This window comes from Scleropages formosus, chromosome 20 (genome assembly GCF_900964775.1).
Source record: "Scleropages formosus chromosome 20, fSclFor1.1, whole genome shotgun sequence".
Lineage (NCBI taxonomy): Eukaryota > Metazoa > Chordata > Actinopteri > Osteoglossiformes > Osteoglossidae > Scleropages > Scleropages formosus.
In genome coordinates this window covers 20,367,607-20,379,695 of record NC_041825.1, presented here as the reverse complement: position 1 = coordinate 20,379,695, position 12,089 = coordinate 20,367,607, and the positions used below count along the sequence as shown (strand labels likewise).

The 12,089-nt window shown below is 46.1% G+C and overlaps 1 protein-coding gene across 1 annotated transcript; it reads left to right on the top strand.

Moving 5' to 3' along the window:
• Positions 1-4,180: 4,180 nt before the first annotated feature.
• On the top strand, positions 4,181-11,648 carry LOC108939832 (V-set domain-containing T-cell activation inhibitor 1). Its single transcript, XM_018761477.2, has 8 exons — positions 4,181-4,379; positions 5,063-5,111; positions 5,521-5,606; positions 5,772-6,107; positions 6,694-7,014; positions 8,485-8,604; positions 10,729-10,770; positions 10,994-11,648. The coding sequence occupies exons 3-8, from the start codon at positions 5,540-5,542 to the stop codon at positions 11,023-11,025; spliced, it is 918 nt and encodes a 305-aa protein (XP_018616993.2). The 5' UTR covers positions 4,181-4,379; positions 5,063-5,111; positions 5,521-5,539; the 3' UTR covers positions 11,026-11,648.
• The last annotated feature ends 441 nt before the right edge of the window (positions 11,649-12,089 follow it).

Sequence of the window (12,089 nt, the reverse complement as noted above, 5' to 3'; positions counted from 1 at the left end):
AAGCCAAGAAGTCATCCGAGTAAGTACGTATTCTAAATCAACTGTTGTCCTCGTCAGGGTTGTGGTGGGCCAGAGCCCACCCTGGAATCACTGGGTGGCGGGCCAGGAGGGGTACACCCTGGATGGGATACCAGTATATTTCAGGGCAGCCACACACACCTTCATGCTGGCCTGTGTGAAGAAACCAGAGCACACAACACAAGGAAAACATGCAAACTCCCAAGAGACTGAGGTGGATTTGAACACGCACCGAAAGCCCAGGTGCTGTGAGGCGACAGCGCTACCTGCTTTGCTGCCAGGTCAGTTGCTTGGATGTTCAATAGCTCTGTTTTAGTGTATGTTTGGTGTCATTTTAAGTGTTTCATCGTTTATCCAGTGAAGCTGCTTACAGAAACGCTACTCACACCTAAAAGTACACGTCCAAACCGCAAGACCTTGCGAAAAGAAAAATGCAAGCACACGTCACACGTTTTACATGTATTTTGTACGTAAAGGTAACTTTTTGCAAAACACAACACACAGGATCATCTCATTGGGCAAAAATCTCTTGATAAAATCTCATCCTTTTGTAACAATGAGCTCAGACCATGAGGTGAAAGCAACGGAAGGCTGAGCTCATCACTTACCTGTCAGAAAGCAGCATGTGCATAAAGGGTCTTGAGTAATGCTTTGGGTGACCAAAATAGATGTGAGAAATGGTGACAAAGGCGGAGGCAGAAGAAGTACTGACATCTCCAGTGAGATCTGGGCTGTTGTGATGGGCCACGTGGCTCATCCATGGTTGGACTGTGAGGGAGGCTGGGTAGAGAGTCGTGCAAAATTTGAGGTTCTTCGCTGTAGCCTCAATTATTCAGACATTCAGAAATGGAAATTAAGTAACATTTACTGTATCTTCCAGAACATGTGTACTGTGTAGTGGACACACTATCAAGCAGAACTATTGTTGCCAATTGTAGTGTCACATTCTTTGCAGAAATGAGATGCCCGCCGGGTAGTGTTCGACCACGACCCTACTCCTGAACATGAGGTGGGAGCATGGTTCTGGCAAACGGAAACACAAAGACAAATCATCAAGGACAACGTTGTGTTCGGTGGAATTGACCGGGTCAGTCGGTAACCGCTGACCGTACTCTACCAAGGCACAGAATGCAGATGAAACAAGTCCAGAGAGTCCCATTTGGAGGAAAGAGTGAGAGAGACGAGTGATCAACGTGTGCAGGTAAATTACTGCACTTTTCCATGCTGACACCTTGGACGCCTATGGGTACAGCATTACCTTACCCCTGTGATGTAGGTTTCTTGGAGACTGCAGCTTTTACCGTTGCGTCCTTCGTACGTGTACACTGCTGCATTATCACTGGCCGGTGCGGTAACCGTTTGCTTTCAGAGAGTCTTTGACCTTGATGCTAGGGAAACCCAAGATTGTGTGCGTATCGATGAGGCTGCGTTCAACCTGACAAGGCAGCAGAGACAGGGAGGAAACGTGACAATGTGTGCAGCCATCAGCCTGCATGAAGTCCTCCAGCATCACGCCACCCCTGGGCCCTTCAACACAGCTCCCCTCATCACTTTCCTTAAGTGTTTGCAAACTTAAGCTGCCAGGTAGGGCACAGCAGCTCATTTATGTTGCATTGCGGGACAATGTCAATTTCCATCACGCCTCCTCGGTCCCCAACTGGTTTTACGACAACCTCCAGTGTTCCAGCATCTTCCTTCCCTCATATTCCCCATTCCTATACCTTCTTGAAGAATTTTTCTCAGCGTGCCGGTTACCACTGAGGGTAAACCTTCTTCTCCAGGCCATGGAGGAGGCTCGTGGCCATACACCCGAAGAGTGGTGCCAGGGATGGATGCACCACACGAGCTCACTCCCCCCCTGCTACTTGACCAAGGAAAACATTGCGTGTGATGTTGATAAAAACTCCTCTGGCCTGATGCAGATCAGAGGGGATGATGTGCATGAACGGGAGTCGCTGGGACCGTGACTCTTGTGAGCGAATAAACAGATCTGATTTTGTGCTGCATTTTCTAATGTTTACGGTAACCTTAGAAGCGTCTGACAACTGTACTGCTTTGCTGGGACAAGAGGATGCAAATTCAAAGGTCTTTGTTTGGCTGTTTTAGGCTACATGAGGCTTCAGGGAAAAGGGATTCGGAAATCCAAACTCCCGAACTGGGGTCCTTCTGGTTCCTTGCTCCAGGTACGGAAAGGTCCTCTCCGGGGCTAGAAGGGGTTTAAATAGGGGAGTCAGGAGTCATGGTAACAGACTGTTGAACAATCATAACCAATGGTGGTCAGACATGTCAGCGTTGTTTCTCATGAGAGCTGCAGTATGTGTGTTGCCAGGTGCGAGTGGTGTGATGCATCGTATCATCGCACGGCGTGTCGTGTCAGTCGTATCAGTGTCAGTGTATCAGGTGTGGCTGCGTGCCACGGAGCGTTATCCACCGATCACAGCAGTGTCTATCGGGCGCACTGCAGGATTCATTGAAAATGTGTGTTAACCCTAACCCTAACCCTAGCTGGAAAGCCGTATAGTGGGCAGCACGGTGGTGGAGCAAGTAGCACTGCTAAAGAAAGTGGGAAGTGAGAAAGTGGCTTTGATCCCCCTTCAGTCTGTGTGGACTTTGCATGTTCTCCCTGTGTCCGTGTGGACTTCTTCCCCCAGTCCAAAGACGTGCTGTTCCGCTGGACTGGACTGGTGATGTTAAATTGCTCATAGTGTGTGTGGCCACCCTGTAATGGGCCGGTGTCCTGTTCGGAGTATACCCCCCTCGGCCTTGTGCTCGATGCTTCTGGGATAGGCTCCGCGTCATTGGGACGAGGAGGTATCGAAAGCCGATAGATTAAATGTGAAGGAGTGCGTTTTCCCACTTGCGTCTGTGTTTTTTTGCAGTGTTGTGAACATGCAGTTTGAGTGAGAGAAATGTGTACATGATTGTGGAAAAACTGTAATAAAATCAAATTCATCCATTAAGTTTCTGTTGCTACCTGCCCAGTGCAGAGTCATGGTGGTCTGGAGCCCATCCCAGAAGCATACGGGGTGCGGCAGGGTGCATCCTGGGACATCCTGGATGGGACACCAGTCCATTGCGCAGTGTAATGCGCTGATTTGTCTGAGAGCCATTTGCTACAGCTATTTCCACCTTCGTCGCACTAGATCCTGTTTCCTGTCCTGTGCGCACAGCTCATGCTGAAATGGGCCCAGTGTGTGTCTGGTGCACGTCCACAACTCGCTGTAATACCACAGTAATTACTGCATTACTATACAACCTTCAAGACCCCGGTTATTGTCTACAAATGCATCAAGAGAACTGCTCCCAGCTATTTACAAGACTTGATCAACCGCTACACCCCAACCAGACCCCTTTGCTTGTCTCCTGGTCGCTTGGTGGTCCCGTGCGCGAAAGGTAAAGCGCGGAGGTTCTCGGCTCCGGCTCCGTTGTGGTGGAACGACCTCCCCCTCTCACTCAAAACTGCTGAATCTCTGTCCACATTTAAAAAGGGTCTGAAAACTCACCTCTTCCAGACTCACTTCGCCCACGATCTCTCAAGCTCACGTATGGCATAAACGTTCATGCGCCAGAACTTTATGATCATCCCCGGATAACCCTTACACAGCCAATGCTCCTGTATTGCATGCAAATGTTTGTGTACCTTTTAAAAGAAAAATGCAGGAAGCTGATCAGGTTAGTCGATCCTGAGTTTTGTGCACCTACCGCGATGAACATCGGTGCATGATGATAAAAAAGTGGAAAGAAACAAAGTTTACTTAAGAATCACACGCCTGCATCTATGTCTCTTTCTCATAATGTAATGCACAAACTGTATTTTCTCTGAGATGTACGTCGCTTCGGAGAAAAAACGTCTGCTAAATGCATAAAGGCATAAATGAATAAATGAATAAACATGATTGCGCCGCAGTGATTGTAGGAGGCGCTCGTGTCCTCCTCCTCCACACGGGGGCGCTGCGGCACCACGTAGCCGTCACAACGTCATCGCTTTCAAATCCGAGCAATTTGCTTTTTGCCGCGTTCAAGACGGTTCGCTGTTGGCGTTTTATTCCTCGACGGGCGGATCGAGACTGTGCTCTTAAGCAACATTCGCGCTAATATTTTGCAGCTGCGCCGTGTCGCTCGGTACGGGACACGCAGTTGCGAGTCGAGTCGAGTCGAGTCGAGTCGCGTCGCGTCGCTCCTCCGCCATGTTGAGTGAGAACGAAAGTGAAAGTGGATCCAGACCAGAGAGAGATCGTGTTTCCTCCCCCGCCGAGTCTTAGTTCCGGAATCTGTTGGAGTCTGTGGACGTGTGCGCTCACTTCGCCGACACGTAATCTACTGCACTTAGTTTACCATATTCTACTGTACTGGCCTCCGAGGTAAGAACCTCCCGTGGGCTTCTACGGACACGGGGCAAGGAGACGTGATCACACAGTTTAGCGGCTCCTTTTTGCCAAGTGTGTGTGTGTGTGTTTCTTCCAGAGAAATTGGTTTGTGTTTGTGACTGGTGGTGGGTGTGTGTATGGAATTAGTTCACCTGGCTGTGTGATTCAGCAGTAATGTGTTTTTACTGTCCGGGACAGTTGCTGGGATCATGGTGGTGGTGGTGTGTGAACTCCACCTTTTGGATTGAGAGGTTGTGGGTTCGAGTCCTACGTGTTGGCGCTAGTGGAAAAAGCTCTCAGACAGTGGTTGAATTTAAAATTGGGAATGTAGCGCAAGTGAAAATGAAATTTCCCAGTGATGCCATGGGTGGGAGTCCCCCGGCGTATGGGGTGGGGGTTTGCGGCTCTCCGTGAAGGCGATGGTAGGGAGTGTGTGTGGGGAGTTTCTTTGAGCCCTTGGGGTTTGCAAATGTTGCACAGCCTTGGGGGAAACAAGCGGAGCTGTGACACTCTGTGCTCACGTCGCTGAGAACCGCACCAGTCAGCATGACCATCTCATACTTGGTTCTTAATAGATTTTCATCCCTGTTTCTACTGCCGCCTTCCTCCCCGACTCGAAACATTCGAACCGAAACTCCATTGACATTACAATTTTTTTTTTTGTTTGTTTTTCACAGCTGAAAAAGTGAGAAACATAGAGAGCACTGGACCCTGAAAGTGTGCGCGGTAGGTCTTTCTTCCCTCTCGTTGACCGCATCTCCACTGGGGTCTTGGCTGAAAGCTCAACGATGCCAACGGAACACATCAACCAAAGCGTGCAGTGCAGCTGCTTTTTAGTTCAGGTCTTCTTTTAAAACAAAAAAAATTAAGTAACGGAAGCATAAACATTCGTAAATACAAATGAACTGTTACCATCTATAATAAATATTATTGGAATGTAAATATTTTACGGAAAGCGTCGTTTATTTTTATAGAAAAGCACACGCGGGCCCTCGAGGAAGGGTTCTCTTGTCCTCGTTTGTTTGTTTCTGTAATATATGTTTTAAAAACGCTTTGTTGCTGTCTTCACCAGCCTGATCGCTGTATCAACCCGTCTTACAAAAATGAAAATGTCTGTAATTGTGCTTCCTCACAGTTAAAGTCTGTTGTGGGACATGGCACCTTGTGGACCTGCTTTGCTCCTCTTGGTTTTTGTCTCCCTCCTCCCGTGTTTGCATGCTGGTGAGTGACCTCTGATCGTGCGCTTTTTACACGTGGGTATTTCATCCACGGATCTCCTGGTTTCAGTCTTCGAAGTTCACTCCCCGTATCCGACTCGCTGCGCCCTTTGCTTGAGATGTCAGTTCTTCTTTTAATGCTCTTGGTTTGGCTCTTTTGAATCCACAGGTATGATCAAATTGCAATGCAAGAATGAAAACGTCGGAATCTACAGGCAGAACTCATTATTAAGTTGTTCCGTGAAGGATTTTTCTCCCGATGTCACGGTAATACTAGTGATATGGAAGAAGTCAGGGAAGTCCATATTTACGTTTTATGCTGAAAAAACAACTTTTGAAGATGAAGATCCTCGACTGCAGTTTGCTGAACCAAACTGGACCCCAAACAACATGAACATTTCTCTGCTGCTGAAGAACACACAAATAGCTGATGCTGGCCAATATGAATGTATGGTGGTCACGGACGCTGGTGAGGACAAGGGACAAACCAGCCTTCAGGTCAGAGGTGAGATTTTTTTTTTTTTGTGTGTCTTTTTTTTTTTTTGAGGTAAAAAAAAATTTTTTTGAAAACAAATCCCTAAATGTCACATCGGTTCTTCACGTTTTAAAAACACCACTAACCTCACCTTCATATTTATAACTGGGTTTTTTTTTTTTTTTTTCCCCCCTTTTCCTGAGTTACTTGTCAAAACTATGAATTTTCGAGGTAATCAAATGGAGAATTTCATAGGGCGGATTGCTCAGGAATTAGTTTTGAGGTCAGTCTTCAGCGGCGTTCTCTTCTGAAGGCCAGTTGTAAAGACAGAAAGGAAACCCAGTGGTTCCAGTAGGGCCGTAGACTGTCGTATACTGGGCCTTCGCCGTGAACGCGTACGTACCGCTTCTGTAGTATTTCGCTGCACGTCGTACTAAGTATGGTTGTGCATGTGGTGAATAGAACTTGAACTTGAGCTTGTTCTTATTTGATTTTTACGACTGGTGGTTCTCACTGGTTATCTGGCAGAGAAGTTACACGTTTCACAGCTCGTAATTATAACCACGTACCGTGGAACACGTGTAAAGCGTTCGGTTTTTTTTGCTCGCTTTTACAGCCCTCTACTCAAAGCCCACGGTGTGCTCCTTTCCCGAGAAGAACATCGAGGAGCACATGAAGGTCACCCTGTATTGCAATGCCTCTGGGGGATACCCGCCAGGAAGGATCCAGTGGTTGGATAAGTACAACACCGACTGGACCGCGAGCTCGGAGACACGGGTGGTTCAGGAAGAGGACAAACGCACTACGTTAATAAGCAAATTCACCGTGCTGCAAGCTACCTCCGTAAACCCCTGGTACAAGTGCGTCTTGTACGACAGCGACGGAAACCGGCAGGGAGAGGCCAAGTATACGCTCTCATTTGCCTCAAAGGACCACCGTAAGTTGCAGCTTATTGGATTTCATCTTGAAGATTAATATTCATGCATCTTTGCGGTACGTGTGGCGTATTCTCCAACGCCGCTGGTCATTTGGCTTAACGTATAACAAGCAATTGAAGAAAACCTCTCAGAAAAGAAGTCGCACACCTATGGTAGAATAAGCGGCCTCAAGCGCGATGATGAGAGCGATCAGAGAGATGACCGTACTGTGACCGTACTGAGGGCTTAACTTGGAGAAATGGGTTCTTGAGAAATACAGTGGTGGATTAACTCTATTGAGGCTAAACCTTTGCTGAAATCTGGACTTAGTTCTGGATTTCTCAGTCATGATGTCATAATGACTGCACATCATGTGACATGATAAGACACAAAAGTCTAGATGATGTTGTGCATCTGCTAGTTTCACTAATTTTTGTCTTTCTCAGGTACGCTCTTCCCCTTTTTATGATTCATCGTTTTCTTATTATTATTTATAAGTTAAGGGGGGTGCGGTGGCGCAGCGGGTTTGGCCGGGTCCTGCTCTCTGGTGGGTCTGGGGTTCGAGTCCCGCTTGGAGTGCCTTGTGATGGACTGGTGTCCCGTCCTGGGTGTCTCCCCTCCCCTCCATCCTCGCACCCTGTTGCTGGGTTAGGCTCCGGTTCTCCACGACCCCACTTGGGACAAGCGGTTTTAGACTGTGTGTGTATGTTTATAAGCTCAGCCTCAACTCCAGAATTACTGACACCCTTCAAGAAAATTAGCAAAAATGAGGGTATAAACTGAACAATACACATAATCATTCAAATGTTCCACTCTAACATTTGGAAAAATACTTACCTTTCTTCTAACGCAAATAATTTCTATAAAAACTTTTTTTGAACGGCAGTATTTTGTCCCAGAAGCATATTGGGCGAAATTGTTGGCCCCCCCTTAAGAACATTTAAAATGACAGCAGACAAATTGACTTTGTTATTAATAGCTCTCAGTCGACCTTTGCCCATTTCCTCGTTCCCTGGGCTATGAATATGAATATGAAATGCCTTTGACGTTCATCTTCGTGGGGAAAACCGAAGAGCTTTCGAGACAAAGACTGAGATGGTCGTTGACCTGTGCAGATCAGATGTTGGATATGAACAAATCCATAAGCGGAGGAGAGAACAGTTTAGCACAATGAGGGCCGTAATCAAAACAGCTGGAGCGCTTGAACATTCTCCCGGAAGCGGACAGTGAGGAGGATGACGAGGCCTCTGGCTGCCGGTATCGTCAGTGTTACCTGTTCATTTTTGCTCTCTTTCAAGGGTGCCATCATTCTGGGGTTGGCTGTGCATTTATTCAGAGTGAAAACGGAGCCCTTTGCTGTTTGTATTATATTACTGGAAGTTGGCGTCGGAGCACATCAGGGTTAGTGGCTTCTCAAAGGTCCGTGAGGTGGTGTCGCCCTCCGCTACACGTCCCTGTCCTGAAGCGCGCTGCCGCCCGCTCTCTTTCAGCCCCGGAGAAGAGTACGCAAAGGAAGAACACGGTGACCATCACAGCAGTCGTAGTGGTTCTTGGGTCGCTCGCCTGCGGACTTCTCGTCCTCCTGCTGCTCCAGAGACGGCGCTTGCGAAGTGAGTACTGAGATCTGGCCCGCTGCCGGGTCTTATTCTTGGCGCAGCGTGACGGTCGACATTCCAGGGATGAGGATCGTGTTCCCGCGTGTGGCGCTCTCCTGTGCTCCGAGTCCAGCTGTGTTTTTTTTTTTTTTTTTTTTAAAACATTGGCCCTGCGAATAGGGGAATTTGGTGACTCCTCGGTTGCTACGGTGACGGCGCTGGAACGTAATTCGCAGCGTTCCGAGAAGTTTGTCCATTCTCCTCGTTTCATTGTTTACTCGATTAGTGTCAGCATGTGCTTGCTGCTGTTCATTTAGGAATCTAAGCAAATAAAAATTGTAAGTCCACCCTTGACAGCCTCACACCTGGTCACTGCCAGCACCGGATGCACCCTGGCGGGTCAGAAGTGTGTGTGTTTTTTCCATTGTTACCTTCGCATTATGTGTTACCAGTAACGGTGTAATAATTCATTCAGTTATTATTATTGATGGTTCCCTTTCTGCTCATTCGCCACCAAATCTGTCATTGTGTTTTAAGGATGGTTTCATTGTTACCTGCTTGCTGTGGATGGCCACACCCCTGATATCTCTCATCTGTTTCTAGTGTCAAAACCTTATTTTAGGTATGAAACCTATATTTCTCCAGATTAGTCTTTTTTTTTTTTTTTTTGATTCTTCGCCATTTTATCGATTCCCTGTGAAAACTGCTTATTTGCGTCGCTCTGGAGTGCAAACAAGGAAGTGCGTTGAAATGTAGATGTTTGAGGAAGTTTGGTCACGGTAGTCTGGTGCTGCGTAACCTGAAAAATGAGGCTCGGCACAATTGTGTTTTGCTGGTCTGAACTTGCTGACATTACGCTTTTGTGCGGGGGAAAAACTCGATTATTGTATAGTCTTCGTGCTGAGACATGCAGCAACACTTTAGTTTCACATACTGAATACAGATATACAGTATTTCAATAAACCCCTGGATGTTGCATTAGACCACGGGAATCGAGTGAAAAGTAATTTTTATTGCAAGTCATTGCCACATACAAGACAGCCCAATTCCTTAATATCGCAGAAACTGTTATCTGTCATTTTTTCCATTGAAATAATGGATATAACTGTATGGCAGATCAGATACAGTATATCCAGTAGACTCTCTATGCTATACTGTACATGCAGTGCAGCTTGAAAGTATGTGAACCCCTTATGTCCCTTAAGTTTCAAGTTTGTCGTAGGTACAAGTACCATGTACAAGTATGAAATTCTTCTTGAATGCTTCTCCACAGACTATGAACAAAATCAATAGAAATACTGCACAAAACAAAAACAATGACACTGAATAATGCAAATAACAATAAATAACGGTAGCAATAATAAGAATAAACAGCAGTAGAGAGCCAGAGAACTCAGAACATGAGAAAGTGACAATGTAATCTACCAATGTGCTTGGAAGGAGCAGTCCAACTCTAGTCACAAAAGGTGGCACATTGGTCAGTGTTGTATACTCTTACAGCAGTGGGGTAAAAGCTGCTCCCGTACCTAGCAGTGCGGGTTCGAATAGACCTGAGCCGCTTAGTTTTACCACAAGAGGGTTGTTCGGTCAGAATCGGTCTTTGTCATCTGACTTAACAGGTGTGTAATGACCAATTCCATACGGTGCTTTAGAGGACATCATGTGTGTGGTAGAAACACGGAAGTAGTGCAGGTGCAAAAATAACCGAAGCCCAAGTTGCATTGGTTAAACCATGTAGGATCAAGTGTGTAAATCATAATCATTTGTTCATTTTATAAGTTTAATATTTGGATTATAAAGTTTATTTAATCCCCCGCCCCCCAAATAATGATCATCTCTGTAGGGTTCAGATACTTTCAAGCAGCACTGTAGGTCATTCATGACACTCGGTTTTTGGGTAGAGCTTTTTGTTGGTCGATCCCCGCTTCAAATAATTAATTAGGGCGATCAATTAATAACTTCCGAGTTTAATGTATTACTTTTGAAGAATCTGGTTGTTTTGTGCAGGGAATGCTGCATTCTTGGAGAAACACACTGGTGTAAATGCCATAGACACACTACTCACAATGAGCTGATGGCAGATGAACGATTTTCACGAACTGAGTCGAAATTGACCTCAGGCTTCCCTCGTCCTTTCAGAAATGCCCTATATGGAGCCATGTAAGATGAGCGCCGAAGAAGGTAAGTTTACGTGCCTGGACACTGTCCATTCTGAGTGTTGTAAGTCACATGTATCGCAGCAGTTATTGTGTTGTGTTTTCAAACAAATAATCTCACAGGAGCTGCAGAGAGATTTTAATTTTTCTTTTGCATCATTTGAATAATGGCATCTTCGGTACTTGTCCTTGCCTGTCGTTAGATTTTGCCAAGTGCCCGAGTAACAGATCATTGTGCTTCTTTCCAGCTAAGGTGAAAATGGACATGGGCCTGCAGTGAGATGTGTCCATCAGCTGTGCTTTCACTCCTTTCAAGAACAGTTACTGATAATCTACAAGAAACCAGTGAAAAAGACGTCCTTTGCTCACGCTTTGCTTCATGTGAATAGACCTTTCTGGTGCTGTGTTTCACCCTGCAGCGTCAAACCAATCAGTAAACTATGATAAGGACATGGAACTGAAATTTGTCTCCGTGGCAAATTTCACCGTGCTGGTCAGTGTGAATGGAGAAGGAGAAGGTACAAAGAGGAAGTTTTGCTGTAAACTGAAAGCAATTTGTGGAACACATCACACAATAGATGATTTATTCCACTGGCTCTCCGTCTTACTCCTGTGTTCTGAGTGACAATGAAAGACGTTTATAGAAGAAACACACTTGATTTATATTAAGTTAAAAAAAAAAAAAAGCATTAACCTCTGTTTTAACCTTCCAGTTTGAACCTTATTTTCTGAATGCAATAATTTCATCTGTTGAATGTAATCGTAGGGTTCAAGGCCTTGATCATTATCCATTCACGCGGTTGCAGTGAGATTTTGTATGTTTTCAAAGCAATTTTATACCATTGTATGACTTGTACATTTGTAATTATGAGTCTTTAATTGAAATAAAAAGATGAAAATGTTTTTTTTTTTTTTTTAGTGTTATATATTAGGTACAGCATTTATGGTATTTCAGTTTGCGCTCCGCTGACAATTGAAGTACCGGGTGAGGTGACAAGCTGTCCAGTTAACCTCTTCAACAGAGCACATAAGAGACTAATGCAAAACCAGCACCTCCTGTGACTCTTGGGGGTTGGAGCCCTACACAGTACTGTGTGAACTTATATTAGTCCATCAAATAATGGATAATGTTATCGGATGCAATGTTGATCAATTCTGTGGGGTGCGGTGCCACAGTGGGTTTGGCCTGTGGTGTGGTTGGTTGGGTGTTCGAGTCCTGCTCGGGGTGCCTTGCGGCGGCCTGGCGCCCTGTCTGGGGTGCGTCCCCCCCGCGCCCTGCGTTGCCTGGTTCGGCTCAGGTTCGCCGCGACCCCGCTTGGGACAGGCGGTTGCACGCATTGTGCG

Bases quoted from the DNA above. Each gene is read 5' to 3' on its own strand.
- LOC108939832 (XM_018761477.2), top strand. From the start codon at position 5,540: ATGGCACCTTGTGGACCTGCTTTGCTCCTCTTGGTTTTTGTCTCCCTC. The intron at 6,108-6,693 runs GTGAGATTTTTT...TCGCTTTTACAG, and splicing joins AACCAGCCTTCAGGTCAGAG to CCCTCTACTCAAAGCCCACG. The intron at 7,015-8,484 runs GTAAGTTGCAGC...GCTCTCTTTCAG, and splicing joins ATTTGCCTCAAAGGACCACC to CCCCGGAGAAGAGTACGCAA.